The 21,649-nt window shown below is 39.1% G+C and overlaps 1 protein-coding gene across 4 annotated transcripts in view; it reads right to left on the bottom strand.

The window, feature by feature from the left end:
• Positions 1-5,030: 5,030 nt before the first annotated feature.
• LOC134212900 (PRL-1 phosphatase) overlaps positions 5,031-21,649 on the bottom strand; it is a 179,562-nt gene continuing 162,943 nt past the window's right edge. For 3 of the 4 annotated variants that reach the window (XM_062691205.1, XM_062691207.1, XM_062691206.1), the window contains 3 exons: positions 13,652-13,818; positions 13,306-13,449; positions 5,031-13,231 (listed from right to left, as the gene is read on the bottom strand). In XM_062691205.1, coding sequence (XP_062547189.1) covers positions 13,120-13,231; positions 13,306-13,449; positions 13,652-13,818 — 423 coding nt within the window. In that variant the 3' untranslated portion in view covers positions 5,031-13,119. The remainder of the gene's footprint in view (positions 13,232-13,305; positions 13,450-13,651; positions 13,819-21,649) is intronic. The other variant, XM_062691208.1, reaches the window with a different exon arrangement.

Genomic DNA, 21,649 nt, shown 5'->3' on the forward strand with positions numbered 1-21,649 from the left:
AAATTGGTGCTGTATTTCTTTGTTTCCCGATGAGATGATTATATGTTCAGTGAGATGGAGATCGGAACAGATGCCCTATTCAATTATATTCAATAATCCCGTGCACATTTTTATACCAAGAATTTCGTATAGAATTCATGTCAAAGAGATTTTCCATTCTACAAAAATTCATCTATTTTTGCTAAAGTTTTCGGAAAACACTCAGAAGCATGTATAATAAAAATTCTCCAGGATTCACTAATTTTTTTTTCCTCGTTACCTCTCCTAATAAAGGTAGCCTCAAACCTCAGGAAAATTTTCTACCAGATTTTGGGCCCCGTGCATTTTTAATTTTCAAGAATCTCCCGGAGGAATTTCTCAAGGTACTTCCGGGGGAATTTATGTACGAACCTTGCTGAGCAATTCCTGAAGGAAACTTCGAGTTAGTTCCTGTATTTCAGAAAGATTTCCTGAAGGAATTATATTGTAGGAATTTTCAAATTAATTCCTGGAGCAACTTCCAGAAAAAATCCAGGATCAGTCTTCAAAGATCTTCCTAGAAGAATTCCCAAAGGAATTCATCCTGAAAGGATACCTTGGAAAATATATGGAGGAATGGATGAAAGATATCGCCAACAATTCAAGAAATAATTACTGAAAGAATTTCTGGCAGTAATTTCTTTCAGGATTCCCGAAGAAAATTCTGAAACGCACGAAAGAGTTTTTGGAAGAATTAAAAAAAAAAAGAATTTCTGAAGTAATTTCTGCATAAGAAATAATTCTATTCGGTATTCCTCAAATACATTTTTCTGACAATTCTTAGCGGATTTTGCGAACGGGTTTCAAGATGAATTTCCAAACTACATAATTCCATCCACCGACCTAAAATAATTCCCTAACAATTATTAAAAAAAAAATGAATCTAGACAACAGTACCAGATTAATTTCATTTAAAACTACAATAACAAATATCACAAAATTCCCGAAAAAAAGATTTTCAACGCGCATTTCATGATAAACAGACAGCTTCGTTTCTCCCTTCTGCTTGTTTATTCCACTCAGTCCCACCCACCCACGTGGTTTTGACAGTTGAAGTACAGTTGTATTGGTGAACCCGGTGCGAAACCGTGAAACAACACAGTGCGAACCCGACAGCTTTGGGGTTGGAGCTAGTGCGAACCTAGTTCCAACCTGAGCGAATAAAAAAACACTTGGACAGCACTTAGGTTGGAACTGGTTCCAACCTAGGTTGGAACTTTTTAAAAACGAATTCGACATTAGTCTAAGTTACTGAAACTATAGCTATAACTCCGTTACTAGTGGAATTCAAACAACTTTGGGCAGAGTTGTAGAAAAACCTTCACACTAGAAGTCCACCATACAACATATTTTGAATTTCAGCTTCTGGAATGTGTTATTGACAAACTACTAAATGATCGAACGCAAATTACTGAATGATCGTTAACATCCTATGATATCCACGTTCATTTAAATGCATTTATTTGCAAAAAAATACTTTTTTTTTCGTAATCTTATCGCCATGAGATGGATGTAATTAAAATCAGCCTCAGATCAAGAAATCCATGCTTCGCACATGAGGTGACCAATGCTTAAAAGCGGAACTTCATTTTGGTTAGTAAATTCTCATCAGGAGCTGCTATAGTTCAAGTAAAATTACGCAATGATCATACTTTAATAAGATCTTCCATATTTTATATTTGAAGAGCCAAGACTTGTCCAAAAATATATCATTTACACTACATAAGCCATGATTATGTTTTAATAGAATATATTTTAATAGAATATTGTTTTAATTCAACCATTATGTTTTAATAGAATATGTTTTAATTGAATATTGCACAAAGTGGCATTGAAAACACAAAAACGTGAATTATTCAACAATGTCCGTAAATCTGTTTCACATTTGAGGCACAAAGAAACATACGCCGCACTTAGAGCAAAATGCAATCAAAATCATGTCAAACACAAGCAAAATCGATGGAAGCGCCATCAGTGGATCGACCACCTACAAAAATTAAATGCACCCTTGAAAAGGTGAGCGAAGGAACATCTGTGAAGTGAGACGTCTGTTTCTCTGTGTTTGGGGGATGTGCTAAAGATAGTGATTTGATGAGACTCAACAAGAATGGCATTTCACAAAAAGTGACGATAATATTTTATAAACCAAGAAAAAATCTTATCCACAAACAGATTCCAATAAAGTCACTGAAGTAAATGCTAAAGTAAAACATTTAAGTATACTGGACCACGATAGCACTGAAACTGTTGAACATTAGAAAAAAAGCTTGAACTTTATTCACATAATTCATCCACTAAAATATTTATTTTTATGTTTTCCCCGAACCGCCCGAACGGAGATGCGATGGAAGCAGTGGTCGTTCGCAGTACAAACAAAACTTCAAGGATAAATCAAGTAGTGGCGCGAACATTTTATTCACAACTTTTGAAGTTAAAAGCTGCTGATTAGAGTCATTAGAGTCGAAAAGGCCAAGAATGTTTGGAGTAATGGTGCTCCATCATCTAAACGATTCAGTAAACCGTTGAGAGTACAAATGGTTGAAAAAAAAAAACGAACAGTGGGTAATGTCTGTGACATAACCGCTAAGTGGACGTAGGACTTGACTTGACCATGCTTTTAAGATACATAATATGTCCAATTTTGGATAAATAATCGGCGTTGCATACTATTCCTTGGCAAAATCTTCTCATCAAACCGACACACAAATCAAATCTACCTCGAACAAAAATCATCAAAAAAAAATTCAGGAAGTATCTGTCCGGTCACGAAATATTAGCCTCGACAGTGGCAACCTTCCCACTGAAGGACTGCCTGAAATAAACCACAAGTTGGCCCAGCAGGGAATGTAGGGCCTCCTAATCCGTGCGATAGCGACTGAAGGAGAACATTATTTTTAACTCTTAGAGCCTTGGAAAAGGCTGTTTGCTTCGGCTAAGTCTAAAAAGTAAGAAAACGATCTTTTCAAATAACCGCGAATTTCTAGTGGTGGTATAAAAAAGACTGAATGCTCTGCTAGCGAATGCACTTTTCTTTTATACCTTATTTTGAATCTTCTCTGCTTCCCAATTGGTGGGCCAATCAGCCAGTGTCTTGTATCCCGCTTCTTTGTCAGCCAAAGCGTCATCATCATCAACGCGTTCGAGAAGGGCTTCTTCTTTTTTTACGCTTGTTGCTCGCTGCTGGCGTCTATTTCTTAACGGGACTTTTCGCTTGATACAGGCCAATAAGCCGGGCAAGCGAGCTTAGAATTGCAGTTCAGGTGGGAAGTAGGGTGTTCTTTTCTGAGACAACATTGTTAGTAGTAGAAGGAAGGAAACACCCGGACAGGGGATTTCGGGTGATAAGATTTACATGTGTAACGTTGAAGTTAAAACATATACTTAAAATCAGTAATATTATAAAAACGAACTCGAAAAAAGACGTTCACTAAATTGTTGTGATGTTCAGCGTAATATTTAACATTGATATTTAACGTGTATTTGCTTAGAATTTAGTTTTGGGTCGCGCGGATTTGGCGCAGAATGAATTTTCATGTCGCGCGGAAATGGCGTAGATTTGATTTTAGTCGGCGCGGATTTGGCGTGGAAAATATTTCAGGATCTCCGTAACAACCCTGCAATTTCTATCCCGAAGGGAATTGAAAGCTTTGATATTGATCTCTATCATTGGCTCTCTGAAGAACCGTTTGTTTTTGGACATACATGCTGCATCATGTGGCTTTTCTTCAGCCTGTCTCGGCTCATCACCGATGCCGGCCGGTCTCGGCTCGACTCTGCTGCTGCTGCCGGTATCTGCTCAGCATTGCTGCTTGGTCGGGTCTGTAGGGTGGACTGCTGCTGTACTGGCTAGGTTTCGGCTGATGATGGTGGCTTCGATGACTTCATTCCCTGCTAAAAGGTGTGAGTGCTGTTCAATCGATGATAACGCGGTCGATTTGAATATTTTGAAATGACACCCGGTATAGTAAAGAGAGACGTAAGTCCTACGTCAAAAAAGAATCTTCGCAGGCCGAACATTAATGAATATAGGTATTGAAACATATTGCGAAACTAATATCGATCATTTAGTAATTTGCGTTCGATCATTTAGTAGTTTGTCAATAACTCATTCCAAAAGCTGAATTTCAATATGTGTTGTATGGTGGACTTCTAGTGAGAAGGTTTTTCTACAACTCTGCCTAATGGTTCGTTGTTAGATTTCAATTAATAACGGAGCTAGACCGCTAGTTGCAATAACTCAAACTAAATGATTGGAATTTTGTTATCATTTAGTCCAAGTTACTGAAACTATAGCCATAACTCTGTTACTAGTGGCATTCAAACAACGAACCATAAGGCAGAGTTGTAGAAAAACCTTCGCACTAGAAGTCTACCATACAACACATTTTGAAATTTAGCTTTTGGAATGAGTTATTGACAAACTACTAAATGATCGAACGCAAATTACTAAATGATCGATAACATCCTTGAACTAAAATCATCAAGTGTGCTGCTGCTTTAAGGTGGTCAAACCATTGAAGCTATAATAATGTTAGTCGTGAAAACTGAGGGGCATCATCTGTTGAAATCGGGCTTACTATGGACTACAGAAAAAAACTGCGGTCAAAAAATACTTACACCCGCACCAAATGTATCATGTACAGAACGCTAATAAGACCGGTGGTCCTCTACGGACATGATATTTGGGACCATGCTTAAGGAGGACTTGCAAGCACCCGCGGTATTCGAGAGACGCGTGCTCAGGACCATCTTTGGCGGTGTGCGGCGCGAAGAATGAAGAACTAGCACTCCCAACTCTTCGCCAACCCTGTTTCCAGAAGGTTGCTAAAACTAAAGAAGGTATTCCATGTTCGCCCAGAATAGTGTAAATTTTTGCGTCTTTATTTTAAAGTGCTGATGAAAACATTATATTTTTCTATGTATTTTGGCCAAGTTTTTTTTCTGATTTGCTTCAGCTGGCTGGCGCTGGAGTGATACATCACAACGTGCAATATAAAGTATGCATTAACAGATTTTATAGAAATGTGACACAAATAAGACACGACGTCTTTATTACTTGTTTTTTTCTTCATAAAATTACAATATCTATTTCAGTATAATATTGTTTCACTCCCAGTTCTCTTTTCTTCCGTTTTTGTTCTCATCCCACTTCCTGATGGTGTGGTTTTGATCGCTTCCGCATTTCTGTTACCATCCTTCTTGGGCATTACTTCCATTAAGTCATTAGTACATTTTATTTTCATTCATGATGTTTGTGATTTTTATTAGCGTAGTGTATGAACATGAGAGACAATGATCAATGATTGGATTTCGGTTCTGCTTCATATGATGATTTTTTTTTCAATGTTTCACAACGATAATGACTGTTTCGATTCACATGTTCAGAATATTCTTACTCTTGCAAGTCCTGGGAAAGAGATGAAGGACGAATATGTGTAGGGTGAAACTGGTTCGAACTATGCGAGTCCTCGTATTTTTTATTTATTAACCCAAAATAGCGTTTCTAAATTTGTTTTTTTAATTGAAATAAAAATGTTATTATATTCACTTTACTCAGCGTTTCTACTGGTGATAGTTGTTTGATCAATTCTATTTCAGTTCACACTATTGGTGACTCTTCATAGTAAACCTTTCAGTAAATTAAAGTTTTGCTTGATTCGTTCTATGACCAGAAAAAGGTACAATAAAAGATCATGGGAAACTAATAAAATCCAAATCCAATTGAGTCATAGTAACGTTTTCGGAGTGGTGGGATTCACAAACGCTGTGGTGTTAAATTTGCTCAATGTTCTTTAGGGATGTGTTTTTGGGAAGAAGAACTGCGCCGTCTCGCTGCGCATGTTTTGGCTTTATTGTGTAGGGTGTCTAAGTCTTAGTACCAACTTGTTTTTAAAACTTTTCATTTAGTTGAATTTGATTTCCTAGAATTTTAATTTTATTCATTATCACTGACTGCTACATTCAACAGTTACTTTTTTTTCACTGTCCACAGTTTAGAATTTTTTGTTCATAATAATCAGAGCCATAAACAGTACAAAGCAGTGTGCTTGTAACTCTTTAATGTTGTAAAAATGCACTGGAACGAAAGTAGGGCGCCGATTTGTTTATACTGTTCACTGTATTTCCTTTGCTATGTCATGTGAAATTTTGGAACCGTTTTGCGAGTGTAGTGTTTCGTTTGTTTTCTGTTAATGTATTGCTTCTTGTGTGGATAATTGGGGACAAATGCGTGTGTGCAAAGAATGTGCCGAACGGGAAGGTGAGTGTTTAAGGATGTTCATATTTGATTAACTTCACTCTCTGTTGAATTAACCTGATTTGTGATTGGTGTATTTGTATATTTGGCGCGTGAAAGCAGCATTGTGTTGTTGCGTTATTTGATGTTCATTTTAAGCGGTAGCTTGCTCGAGAAATCACCATCCTTTCCTAGCACTGAGCCATTTAGGATCTGTCGAGCTCATTCCATAAGTTTTTAAGGGTCACTTTTGAGATCGTTGAGAGAGAATTTTCCGGTTTCCTCTTAGTAGCATTAGTGATGTGGTACTAGCAACACTTTCTTTTACTTTGATGTTTATTAATATCGAATAAATGAACGATCCATGATTAAATATGCTTTCATTGTTTATGTTTATCGTTTATTGCTGTCTGAAGGAGACACCCACAAACATATTTTCGCTAGAATAAATATTCTACTGTCAAAAAATGGTTCAAATGTTTCTTTATTCCTCATTCGACATCCACATGCAATAATTTGGAGGTTATTTTTCCCATAAATATACATCTTTATTAATCTTTGCTACGTGTAATGTGGGGGAAAGAGTGGTCAGTGTAAGAGTGTATTCTAATTCTTCTTCTTCTTGCTCTGACATAAAATATACGCATTGTCTAAACTGGCTGACGCTAAACACACCGATCGAAAAAACTATTAGAATATAGGGCGTGGAGATCGTTTTCGGCGGAAACATCAATCGAAACGTTGTTGGACAGCGAAAAAGATACTCCTCAGTAATACACAGTTGTACAAGTGTTGATGTGTTGTGTATGTTTATGATCCGATAGTTAGTCTCTGTGTAGTTGCGTGTACTTGTTAGCCTTCTTTTTGGTATATTTAAGATACTCTTGCTTGCGTTATTCCATTCTATTTAGTTAGTTTTTAATTTAACTCTGACATATAATCTAGTGCATTCATGTAGTGATTGATTTCCTGGTTGTCTGGCTGTTTGCTGCTGTTGTTTTCTACTCAAAAATAATCGGTTATTCGGAACTGAGATTTGATTAAGTACCTATAAATTCTAAATAAAGCGACTTTGGGGGGTTCACAGTAGTTCATCGCCAGGATTAGGATGATTTGCTGTACGAACTTGATACATTGGGTGGTTTGGGGCTGTTACGCTACGATTGACTTGTATGGAATAATTAGACTAAATAAATACGCTGTGCTGCACCGAGATGCAGCATGTACGGAATGCTACACTATACATGATTGCTGTGTAGAGTGGACGAGACTGTTTTCTTTGACTAAGCAGCATGTGAAATGCTTGAATTAACAGATATGAAATATATTTGGCTTATAACACGTCGATATGGTGGGCTGATAAACTTGCGGTGATTGTTTGCCTCATAGAGTAATCACAGACAAACAGACGTAACAGCTTGAACAATTTTCTAAAAATCCATTGCTTAGCTCCTCTACCACCATCTTGCGAGGATGTTGCACGAAACAATATTTCGTATGACATGGTCACCAGAAGGCGCTAGAGTGCAATGTCAAACTCGAAGGATTACGACGCTAGCGCCTCTAGGTGTGAAACTCGGAATCACTCAAATTCAAATTGGTCGTTAGAGTCATCCTCGATCATATGTTCTCAAGTTTTACGTCTGTTTCTCTGTTGAGTAATGTTTCCCTTACTAGAACAAAAGGTTCATTCATACCAATTTCAAAATTTCACCTTTATAACTCGATATCTACTCTACCTTTATGATCCGTTCACAAACAAAATTTCGTGAACGCCTCACAATTTTCTCATTTGATACTGGTCGAATATGGCCATGGATGGATTACTGAGAGTGATGCAGAAGTTGCTCTTAATTAATTATAACGATTTGTAGCCAATACTCATAAAAAATCAGCTTTCAAAAACAGATGTTATTTGGATTTTACTAACACCAGCAAGTATTTTCCCAACTCACGTACTGTAGCAAGATTTAAACGATTTGATAAAATAATAATAAAAAATCTATATAAGTTCCGAGTAAAATTAGACGACGTATGTAAATCGCTTATGGAGCTGAAATGCACATTTCTTAGTTGAAACACGAACAGATCCAACCCAATGAGAAGTTTAATTTCGGAATACGGTACTGCGGAAGACTTGACCGAAATTATCTAGATCTTCAGCGCAAATCTTCGAATACTATCAAAAAAGGATTAAATTTTCCTGTGCACCTAATTAATTTTACAATGATCAATCCGGCGTCCTCTTGTATGAAACTGATGATGGTTTCTCCAATACTGTGGGGTTTGAGTAAGCTATCATCAGCGTGTAATATAGAATATATTAGCACCTCAGCGTGTCAATCGTTAAGTAGCAAGCCATGACTCGGCCTTTTCTTGTCAGATCTTGTCATCGCATTTCGCTCCGGCCATTAGAGACCACACAAATAGGTACATCAGCTTATCTGCTTTTTATTGTTTTCTACCAAAAAAGATTTCACGTAGAGTCTATTGACACTATTCGGGAAAAATGCTTTTCTCTGGGCCGGCGTTTGAGTAGTGGACACCGTTTGCCTGTCACTCACCTATCAGTGGGCCTGAGTTTAAACCCTGTACGGAAGAATAAAATTACGTAAATGACGTAAATCAGGGGAGGCTTAGCCCTCCCTATAAACAGTTAGCCCCCTAGGATTTGAAAAGTTATTTAGCAGTGATATCAATTTTCAACATAAAGTTAATGAATTACTGAAAAAGTTTGAAGACAATTGAGTTATCTCCCACATTCATTCTATCATAATAAAATGAGTGGAAGACAAATAAACTTGTTTCTCATTTCTGAGAAAGATTCCTGTGTGGCAGTGGAATTCCCCTTGGTTTAATTATGAATAGGCAATATCTAATTGATTTGAAAGCATCAAAGTAAGCTTGACATGAACAACAAAAGAGACCTACAAAAATATCAATCAAAGCAATCATGGTACTTTGTCAGCAGTCAAAGACATGTGGTCAACAATCACGGACTAGAGTGCCAGTTTTCCAGCAGACTTCCGTTTGCCTAGCAGCATGATAATCTCCACAATTCCCATCAGCATCCAAGAAGGATTCTCATTAGGAACCGAGAGGAATTCTCATTGGAATCTCTAAAGAATTCCTTTCAGAATCTTCGAGGTATTTCGGAATCCAGAAGAATTCACACTGGAACCCTCTCGGTATCTTCGAGGGATACCCTTGGAAATCTGTGGGGTATACACTTCATAATCCATGGAGGGTTTGCTTCAGAATTTCTCGTTAATTTGCTTCGGAATTCTTCTGGAGTGTTGTGTGGAGTGTGTGTTGTTTCGGAATCATTCGACGATTTGCCTCGAAATCCTTCGGTGATTTGCTTCGGAATCCCTCGAAGATTGGGTTCGGAATCCCTCAACGAGTTGCTTCAACATCCCTGAAGGATTCCCTCCGGAATCGCTGGAGGATTCGTTACGGAATTCTCGAAGGGTTAATACGGAGTCTTTCGACGATTTGCTTGCCAGATTGCTTCGGAATCCTTTGACGATTTACCGCTGCATCCCTGAACATTGCCTACGAAATTCCTGAACATTCACGTTGGAATTCCTGGGGTATTTCCGATGAAATCTCTGGAACATTCCCGTCGGAATTCCTAGAGTATTCCCGTCGGAGTTCCTGGAGGATTCCCGTCGAAATTTCTGGAGGATTCTATTCGGAATCTCTAGAAGATTCTCATTGGAATCCCTGGAACATTCCTGTCGAAATCCCTGGTGGATTGCCTTCAGAATTTCTGGATGTTTCCTCCGGTATGCTTGGAGGATTCCCGTCGAAATATCTGGAGATTCCCGTCGGAGTACCTGGAATATTCGCGTCGGAATCACTAAAGCATTCTCATCGAAAACAAAGAAGCAAAACAATGCATCGACGCCAGTTCGATACGGGAAGCCAACCTCAAGTTTGCTGCTCGAGGTCGAAATTGAGTGAATAGAACTTACGCTAGGTACTTTTTTAACATGGGAGTAAAAGCAAACTACTTCGACCCATTTTTTTCAAATTTGGCCTCCCGCACGGAAGTGCGAAGTTGGGTGAATTGAACTCACTTTGAGTAGTTTAGTTCTTCCGTGTGCTGACTGGTCACAAAGTCATCCTTAGAATTAAACCGACCAAGGTGTGGGAGTGGCACACAACGATTGCGGTATGGTGCCGAACTTGGGAGCACGAGTGCAGGACGAACGTTTTCCAGCTCCGGATTCCCAGGAAATCGAGGAGGAGAAGGAGGAAAACCAAAAAGCCACTGGGGAAGATCACCATCAGGATTTCTGGCGCAGGAATGAATGGAAGGTCTGGAAGGTTCATCTAAAAAAGTGCTATTGCCTGATTTTCTCAAAATTGCACGCGGCGAACCCTTCATGAAAGGTACCGCCGCGCTTTCTGCACCCCATTTACTTGATTCTTATGGGTGAATAGCATTGCGGTGTATCGTTTGGCGCGGCCGTACCTTTCGACAGTCATTCGCCGCGTGAAGTTTTGTGCAAGTACCCATTTGGGAACATTACAAACGCCGCGCAGTGTATCATATCCAGAAAATCTGACAATAAACGCCGCCTAAAAGGTATTCTCACAAATTTTCTAGCGTCGACTAGCACCGATACCAGGCAGGACTCACCAGCACCAGGCGGGACTCATGGGCGAAAGGTTTACCGCGGACCAGGAGATATTGCAGAAATGCCGCGAATACAACGTGCCCCCACATCATCTATTCATCGACTTCAAAGCCGCATACGATACAATCGATCGAGACCAGCAATAGCAGCTGATGCACTAGCACGGATTTACGGATAAACTGACACGGTTGGTTAAAGCGACGATGGATCGGGTGATGTGCGTAGTTCGAGTTTCAGGGGCATTCTCGAGTCCCTACGAAACGCGCAGAAGGTTAAGGCAAGGTGATGGTCCTTCGTGTCTGCTATTCAATATAGCTTTGGAGGGAGTTATTCGAAGGGCAGGGATTGACACGAGTGGTACGTTTTTCAGCTATTTGGTTTCGCCGACGACATAGATATTGTGGCACGTAACTACATCAGGATCAACAAACTTAAGTTTGAGTGGTGCCGCACACATTTCCACCCGAGTAGACGAAAATAGCACTCAAAATGGTTCTCAACAACGATCCGACGGGAACAAAAAGGCGAGGCACAGCGGACAAGGTGGTTCGATCAGGTGGAGGACGATTTGCGGACCCTCCGCAAACTGCGTGGTTGGCGAAGTGCAGCCATGGACCGAGCTGAATGGAGAAGACTTTTATGTGCAGCACAGGCCACTCCGGCCTTAGTCTGGTAATAAATAAATTAGAATATTAGTATCAAATTTTGTAAAGCAGGTTAAACAACGTCCAATCCAACCCACATTGGCTATGCCAAAATGCTCTTCGAAACGAGTGGAAGCATTTAACAAAAGCTGAATAGCCAAATATTTGGAAACTGCTTCTTCACAACGTGGAAAAAAATACACACGTAATGCAATCGGTATGGTTTGGCACACCTTTAGTTCTATCAAAAATAAGGAAAAGCATTCGCGAATACAGGAGCATGAACGGGATTGTTAAAATATAAAATCTTCAAAGGGATTCGGAAAAAACTCATGAGACAAAATTTCCTATATTTCACTCTCAGTTATCTACCATAAAAACTTTTTCTCAGCTCTTTCTAGGTAGGATGCAAGCACTGGAAGCGCCATATTTCACTTCCAATTCCATTGCATCTGTATTGTAATTTTAAATTCTGATATCAAGAGGCTACTCTCATTAGACTTTCATCAAAACTTACGTCGAAAAGTTATCTCCGTGACGTGCTCTATTCACCAAAGCTATCACCGCACTTCATCCACTTCGAAGCGGTTACTGTTATAACCTAAACAAAAAATACTCTATCAAGGTCTCCTCTACGATGATTGTTCTATTTATGGTTAACGTCTCTAGAGAAAACAACTAAATCCGGACTATTAAAAATATCTCTCTGTTTGTTCTAAAAATTCGGCTAACTGTTTGCTATAACTCTCTAATAGCACAACATGCCCCAACCACCGCCATTGACTGTTGCAGTTCGTCAGCAAAACATCCAAATCCCGTCTATATTTCCATTCGAGCTGTTTATTCTATTTGTTCAATGAATGAAAAAAAAGTTTCGTTCGTTCAGCGCGGATCACCCGCTTTCTGGTTGCTTTAGTAATAGTAGTGGATCACTTACTTTATAAAAGTACTGTTTTGCGTTTCGTCTTGCTAGTCTTGCGTTCAATAATTTATAATATACTCATACAATATGGGGAATAGCATTTTGCATTTTATATTCTTGCGTGTATCTTCCATCTTTTACTAGTTTTTTTTTGTTTTAGTATATGCAATTATTTATTTATTAATGTTCTGTTCTGTTTCTTTTAAGTTATGCTTGTGTATATATAATTTGCCTTATAGTTTCGCCTGCACTCTTGTCTGTGTCCCCGTTGGACCTATCACTGTCCTGTTGTTGTAATATTTGTGATAACCCTTTTCTCTATGACTGATTCAAGTCTAGTTTCCTCTGCTTTCGTACCGTTTTCCCCTCTGCATCTAACATTGGTAAAGTTTCCGACCGATCTTCGCTCTAAGCCGCTTTCTAGTGATCTCATTGCCTTCCTATAGACTGCTCCTCCCTGTACGGATTCTCTCTGGCTCCTTCTCATGGGCGAAGCAGCGCGTCCGTCTTGTCCCTGGCTTTCTTTGCATGTATCTCTGCTATGTACGTACGTGTGAGTGCCTAAACTATCCTGCTCGCAAAACTGTCGGCTTTCTTTCTCGGTTTAGATTTTGTTTAAAATGAACACTTTAACTGGTGGGATTTTTGATAGTTTTATTGCACGCAGCACGAATTCTTGTGACCATTTTTGTGCTTTAGTCGCGACTTGGGCTTATACTTCTCTAAGTATGATAGTTGTTTGGCATTGATAGCACCCCTCCTTTTGCTGCAATGATAAAAATAGCAAAACATATAATTAGTGGTTTCAAATGAATAGAATAGAAAGTTTGGTGCACTTACTCCCTAATCATTTCCACAGCTGCCTCGTACTTAAGTCCTAGTTCGATCAATGCTAGTGCCACCAAAACCGGCGCTCGGCCAAGGCCTGCCACGCAATGGACCGCCACACACGCCTCCGGGTCGTCCTGGAATCTATATAGGAAACTGACAATTTACGGTTGACGGATCAGTACACACTCAGGGGTTACAAAAGCAATGCCAAGCTACTAAATCAAAGTTACATTTGCTCCAATGAGGAAACTAATAACATTTTGAAAAACTTCACAAAACATGCATGCAGGGAGCGTAGTGAACTAACCGATGACACACATATCGATACCTTCCAGGGGCGTCACAGTTTACTTACTTCTGCTTCAGTATTTCGAACCACTCCTCGACAATGTTCTGTGGCGGGAAAGTTCCATCTTCGAAGGCCAGGTCTCGCACCATGATGCCCTGGTTGGCGAGTTCCTCAATTTTGTAGCTGGGCTCGCACACGCGAACCACCACCGAAACGTTGTGTTTCTTCAACTCCTGAAAATGGGGAAAGACATTTCGGTAAGCATTAGTCGATTTCGGAAGTATAAAATTAGCACTAAGTTTTAATATAAATTTCACGAATGGACCTAACGAAAAATTGAAAGTCGAATCAGGCTATTTCCATTTTCAGTTATATATTTTTTGAAGAGATAACAATGCTATAGGCAGCGAACGTGCATGCTTTGAGACAACCGAGGATTGAGCGACTGCAAATAAACAGATTTTTCAATTCGAAAGCTAGGGACTATTGATCAAAAACTTGAATGTACTTTAAAATCAATAATATCCCTGTACGATAGATTTATTGAAAATGTTTGGAAAGATATTGAAGCAAGTATAATTTATAAGACGAAATAATGACATTGTTTACTCAGTACTTTTAATACCCTTCCCATCAATCCACCTCCTCTGACCTGTTTACATAAAGCTAATCATTAAATTAAACCTCAGTTGTAGGTACGACCGTGTATAGAAGAAAAACCAGAACAAAACACGCTACCAGATCGTATCATCATTACAACAAATAATGGTGTAATGGAAATATTGCTTGCAATCACGCTGTTATCTCGGTAAATAATTTCGCGAACACAGCGCCGTAATCTAATCCTCGGTTGCACAATCTAAAAATAATCTCCTCATTATTACGGAGTGTTTCCCACTTATCATCACAGATAACCCTCAAAATCGTTAACATAACTTTCGCCAGGTATATTTCCATTTCGATTTGGCTTCCGAAGTACGCTGCGTATAAAAAAGCGACAAAAATGAAGAAGATGCACCACCGCAGCTGATAAGGTCCGCACGGAAAGATAAAGTGAAGCGTCTTCCGACTCTTCACCATATATGTACGGAACCGGACTTCACAGTGCGATGAGTAATTAAGTGAGATGAATGAAACCCTAATCAAACCACCTAGTTGTGAGCAAGGTTTTACTTACGCTTTGAAACATGTGAGAAACCCGCTTAGAAATTTGAGACATTTCCAAGCAGAAGTGTGTGGATCCTTCAGACGGGAACCAGTTGACAAGGAATTGATTCTCAAAGAACAACGTGGGGTGGATCAGCTGATCTGAACTCTCATCTTCAATCATTGCATCCCGACAATCTTTGGTGTGCTTCTCTGAACACCAGTTAGTGTATCCTGTGCCGATACAGGTCTATTTTTCCATCAGACGTCGATTAACTTAGCTATTTTCAAAGCCACTATCTTTTCGATTGTCTAAAAAAAATCTTCCCATGTTTGATGGCAACGAAAATCTCAGGCCAATTTCAAACGGATTCATGTGTACCGCACGGTGTCTCTTTGGGGAAACGTTATTTTTTAAAAATCAGTACACCTCTGAAACACCCACCACGTGAAAGTATATGATCTCCTCTTTCATATCGTGAGTGAACTAAAATGTTCTATCGGGGGATCTAGAACAATTTTTATTTTTTTCACTGTTTTTGGCGCAAACTCCATATAAATCTCAAATGATAGCCGATCAAACCTCTCAAAAATGTATGGAAAAATGACCCCCGATAGAACATTTTAAAAATGCACCTACGTGAAAGAGGTAAACCTATACTTTCGTGTAGTGGGTGTTTTAGAGATACTGATTTTTTGAAAATAAGCCTCTTTGGACAAAAACACCGTAACCGCCATCAGGGGTGACAATGGGTCTGGGGGATGAGAAAGGGTCAGCGCTCTCACTGGCAGCCTGGAGATCGTAGAGCATAATCGTTCAAAAAGGTCTCTTATTTTTTAGTCTTCTTGCCCTCAGATACATTCAATTCATTTTACAAGCATTCTAAGTAATTGCAACAGTGACACATTCTCACCCTCATTTGACCCATTGTCACCCTCGAAGATAGTAGTTAATGTAAATAAAATATACTTGATACACTTTTTTAAAGAAGCAGTTTAACGCTGAATTATTGACAAATTTGCGTGATGAGCTAACGTTACATCCTCTGACCAAATCGTTTCGGTGAAAAAACGGGACAAACCTAGGAAAACGCACTTGCAAAACGGGACATGACAGAAAAACCTTGTGACAAAATTTAAGAGCTGTGGAAATTTCAAAATTTATGGGCTTAATTTTCATTTTTCGTGTAAGAAGTAAGAGCGTGTTTTCCGTGTAAGAGCGCGGACAAAAACACGAAGGAACAAAAAATTAGCCATTTTTTAAATATGATTAATCTGATTAATCCACCTAGCGGTGATGGTGCCTTCTCGTGCATTATAAAAAAATGTATTTAGGCCGTTTCTTTTGAGCCCATAGTCCGATTTGGCCAATTTTCAATAGGAAACAATGGCAGCGAATGCAACTGTTGCAAGCAAATCGGTTGTTGGTAAGTGCCCGAAAAATGAGTGCAACTTGTTGAGAGCAAATCGGTTAAGGATAAGTGCCAAAAAATAAGTGAGAAATTTTCATATAAAAAAATATGTTTTGACCATAACTCTGAATCCCATAGTCTGATCCGCCCAATTTTCAATAGGAAACAATGGGACAGGTTTCTGCGTCGAATGCAACTTGTTTCAAGCAAATCGGCTCAGGATAAGTGGCAAAGATTTGTTTGTCCATAGACATACACACACATACGCACACACAGACAGCACCTCAATTCGTCGAGCTGAGTCGATCGGTATATAACACTATGGGTACCCGGGCCTCCTATAAGAAGTTCATTTTTGGAGCGAACATATAGCCTTTACGTATACTTTGATGAAATTTTATTTTATTATTTTAAAAATGCATTTAGGATTCTATTACTGACCAATATCTAAAACTTTTAAAATTCCAAACAATTGAAAATAACAAAAAATAGTCATAATTCATAAATAGCCTCAAGCCAGTCTGGGCATTAGAGAGATAAGAAAAAATAATGTTAAGTAGAAAAGTCCCAAAAGCAAGAGAGCAATAGGGTGGGATTATTGCTTTCCCGGATTATATTTATTATCGTGATTTTTTATAACTAATAAGTTCATCATGAAAGAAGAGAGGATCCGTGCTAAAACGTTTTTTCATAAAAGGGAAAATCTGCGGATAAGAATGACAAGTATATCAACAAGAAAAAAACATTAATAAAATGTTTTTTTTATTAGTTCACGAATATGGTTGACGCATGCGAATAGCATAGCATAGCATAGCATAGTTACGGTGTACTTCGTAGATTGGACACTAGTGATACTCATGTTTTTCTTTTGAAATCCTTATTCAGATTGCTATCAGAAATCAAGGTGGGTGTGGTCCTTGATTTCAATCTAGGATAAAATCACAAAAGCATGAGGATTACTACTCCTGGCCACGCCCATCTTCACCGTAACTTGGGAGGGGAAGGAAGTGTTGGTGTGGTACTTACTTAACGAGAGGCCCCCGACTCAGCGACACCCTCATAAGTACCACGGAGTTGGATATTGGGGAAGGTATTCGTTGGATCAGGATTTGTCTGTAGCTGACAATGTGACCGAGGTAGATCTTACACCGTAACACACCACGGAAAGGTGTCTACCCAGCGTTACGGGGGCAATATGGTTGACGCATGCGAATAAATGTCAAATCCAATCAGTTCACAGACCTTTTTGATCGCACTTGATTTAAATAACACTAAATATAGCCTCACATATCGGAAATCTTGTCCATTGATTTTGTTCTCGTGTGCTTCCAAAACGGCGGGACTCATGAAATTTCGTCACGAAAAGTAAAACAAATCCTGGCTAATTTATAGGCTGGTTCACAACTCGGACTCTCAGAGATTTCAGCCGTATTTTATTTTAAATCGGGCCTAAATTCTAATTTTCTTCAACGGAAGCCACCATATGGAAGCACACATATGGAAGCGAAATTTGCTGACAAGCTTCTGGTCTGTAAACAAGCCTTAAAGGACCGAAATCCGAACATGTTTTCTCTCGGTTTAAAACTGCCCTAAACCCGATTTTATTCTGCTGATTTATAAATTATCTTTATTGTCGTTTTTTACTGTGGATGATTTCGAAATGTTCATAATTATTCAGTAAGACTTTGAATGACTATGTTTTGAAAAAAAAATCAAACGATTGAAAAAAATGTGGTAAAGCAGATTTGAAAGAAAATATATTACCTAATTCCCAAGGAAAAAAAATCAAAAATGAACTTAATCTGGAAATGGGCTTTGTAGCCGTGCGGTTAGTGACGTCCATCGTCTAGATGCATGTGCTAGGAAGGGTGGGTTCGATTACTGCCTCGGTAAGGAGGAGACTTTTCGTGATTGAAATATTCTCCACTCGTCCACTGGGTGTGTCCTGTTCATTGTCTCATGCTAGGTGTTAAGTGTTCAGTCTGTATGACCGCTGGTCGAAGTCGGTGTCTCCGTCCTTTTTTTTAGAAATTAGAATGTTTGTACCTGCACTTCATTTTATACTTGCCTACCAAGTTACCGGTTCCGTTCAATCCACCGGTGAAAATGGCCAAATTTTAATGCATTTTAAGCAGAAAAAAAGTTATGGGTTTCTGAAGTCAACTTATCAGCCAATTAATTTCCAGCTATGGAAGAATGGCCAGATATCCATATGAGGTGTAACGTATTAACTGAATTCAGTTCCCCAATTTTAGTTAGACATGTGATTACTAGCTTCGACCTTGAGTTGGCCGAGAGCTTAAATAGCTGCTTAGCTATCTGAACATAAGTATATTACATTGTACATTACCCGTAATGCTGGGTAGATACCTTTACGTGGTGTGTTACGGGGTAAGATCTACCACGGTTACATTGCCAGCTACAGGCAAATCCTGACCCAACGAATACCTTCCTCATTATCCAACTCCGTGGTACTTATGAGGGTGTCGCTAAGTCGGTGGCCTCTCGTTAAGTAAGTACTACATCAACACTTCCTTCCTCTCCCTAGTTACGGTGAAGATGGGCGTGGCCAGGAGTAGTAATCCTCATGCTTTTGTTATTTTTGTTTAAGACTGGAATCAAGGACCAGACCACTCCCCTTCTTGATTTCTGATATCATTCTAGAAAAGGATCTCAAAAGTAAAGCATGAGTATCACTAGTGTCCAATCTACGAATTATACTGTAACAATGCTAATGCTAATTCTAATAAGTATATTACATTGTTCATAATGTGTTATGGCAGTGTGGATTGCACTCCACACATAATGGAAAATATATTCGCTTAAAAGACAGTGTAGTGTCAGCTATAGCGAATAGCTGTAAAAACGAAGTGTCAGTAGATCTGCGGTTTACAACATTCTCTTCCATGAAACCAAGAACCCATAATCGGTAAGTACAGGAAATTGCTTCTTGTTTGAGATGTATTTGTAATTATGGAGTAGGTCCACGTCGAAGAGAACCCTGAGAGCAGCCGTGGGAGTAGAAGAGAACACACCAGTCATTGCCATTAGGTACATCCTTTGAAGATGGCCTGATTTAGATAGCATTGTCCTCGCTTCACCCTTTTGCCACCACACAAGCCATCCATAAGCCAAAATTGGCCGTACAACTGTTGTGTACATCCATTTGATGTATTTGGGTTTAAGACCCCAAGTTTTACCAAAGGTTCGTCGGAATTGCTCGAAAGCCATACACGCTTTTTTGATTCTGAACTCAATGTTAGGTGTCCAGGAATCAAGAATTAGTCCCACATATACTTCACCTGATCCGTAACATTGATTTCAGAGCCAAAAAGATGTAGGTAATGGTCGAATACCATTACGGTTACGTTTTTCCGTAAAAGAACAGTAGATGTTTTATTCGGCTATATTAGGCCATATTGGCGACACCAACTTTCAACTACATGAAGAGCGTTTTGCGTCAGGTCGAATGAAATAGTAAAACACATATCCACTATGAATATTAGATTAGTCGTCGGCAAATCCTTAGGTAGAAAAACCGCCATTATTAGGTAATCGTATCTGTAAAGAGTTTCCACAAAAGTGGAGATAATACTCCCCCTTAAGGGCACCCACAGACACTTAATCTCCAAATCGCTGCTTGATGGGATGTCGAGCAGAGATGTCGGGTTTTAAGCATCTAATGAATCCATTTGGTTATTATATTAGGTAACCGATGACAACCTGCGACTTCCAATATTGCATCAAAAGACATGTTGTCAAAAGCACCCTCAATATCTATGAAGGCACCCAAGCATGATTGCTTTTGGGCAAATGCTTTCTCGATGTCATAGACAACCTTGTGTAAAAGAGTCACTTTCTATATTGGTAAGTAGGTATGTTGATTAACATGAAGAGGCATGTTCGCCAAACAGTCATCACGAATGTGATGATCGATAATATCTAATTATTTCATAAGAAATAAGGTCATACTGGGGTCTAAAACTCTTTGCTTTTTCATACGAAGCGCGTCTTTCTGGGCTAACGTTACCTCCCGTTACCCTATCTGTTACTGACTACCGAGAACATTTTTTAAATTGAAATTTGGAGTGAAAAGTGAGAAATGGGAAGTGAGTAGTGAGACGTCTCACTTCTTACTTCTCACTAACCATTGCTCACTGTGAAAAGTGAGAAAAGCGAAGTGAGTGATGAGACGTCTCACTTCTCTCTTTTCACAGTTAGAAGTTAAAAGTGAGAAAAGATGAGTGAGAAGTGAAAAGTAAGAGATCTCACTTCTCACTCTTTATTTGTCACGTATCACTTCTCACTGTGAAAAGCTTGGTAGAGCGAAGTATGAGGGGAAATGGTTTTTCTCACTCATCATTTCAAATTTCTCATTTCTCACTTTTAGCTGTGATAAGTGAGAAATGATGATTGAGAAGTGAGAAGTGATACGTCAAATGACATATTCGGCCTAATGACTTGTTCGGTCAAATAAGTTTCGGTCAAACAACCCTTCCCCCTTCTCTATCGCCCCGCCAATCAAACTCCTTTTTCACCGCCCTCAGAGACAAGACTTGTTCTTTTGACGTTGGACAACGTCTTACCCGAAGAAAAACTGGGTGTCAAATCACAATCTAAAATTGGGGACCGTCACGAAATCATGTGAGATTTTGAACATTAATAGAGCCTTTATCTTTCGATGGATTTTTTCGACAAAATTTATATATCAATCGACTCGGAAACTCTCCTGCAATTTGATAATTTCATTGAAACTTTTGATTATTTACGATAAACTATTGACAATTTCAATTCTCAAACAAATCAGAACCAACCAATTCCGTTCATACATTCCCAACACGGACATCAGAATAATGTAAGTTACGGGCCTTTTGACCCACAGTTTCTTTTTCCCGGGTATAAAAAGGCCAATGTTTCGTCATCTAGAGATGGGCAAAACGGATCACCTCGATGAACGGATCCGATCTGGGTCATTCACACTAATGATCCGGATCTTTCAACCGGATCGGATCCTTTGAACGAAACGCAAGAAGAATGCAAAATTGGGAAACGTTAGTCATTCAGGCTCACATTTTTGAACAGTACAGACAATAATTTCACCCTTTTTATTCACAAGCAGGTAACAATGAACTTTTCATTTTATTATTTCCTTACAAATGGTCAGATAATTTGTTGATCTGGTGAACCGGATCTTTTAAAAAATGATCCATGAATCATTCACTCACTTCAAAGATCCGGATCTTTTTCACGGCTCCGGATCTTAATGCCCATCTCTAGTCATTTCTGTTCGATGATCCACGGTGAGTGGTCAAGTACAGAACGATGGCGTTGGTAACGGACCCAGCATCGATGACGGTGGTTTCTGACAAACTATCGAGTGGCTATCGTCGGCATCAGTGGCTCACTCGGTTGAATTTTCTCGCTTGGTTCAAGATCTGGTTTTGTTGCAGTTAATTGGGAAGGCGCATTATTGAAAATAAATCGTTTTTTTCAGAACCTCAATTTT

The sequence above is a fragment of the Armigeres subalbatus genome, chromosome 2 (assembly GCF_024139115.2).
Source record: "Armigeres subalbatus isolate Guangzhou_Male chromosome 2, GZ_Asu_2, whole genome shotgun sequence".
Classification (NCBI taxonomy): domain Eukaryota; kingdom Metazoa; phylum Arthropoda; class Insecta; order Diptera; family Culicidae; genus Armigeres; species Armigeres subalbatus.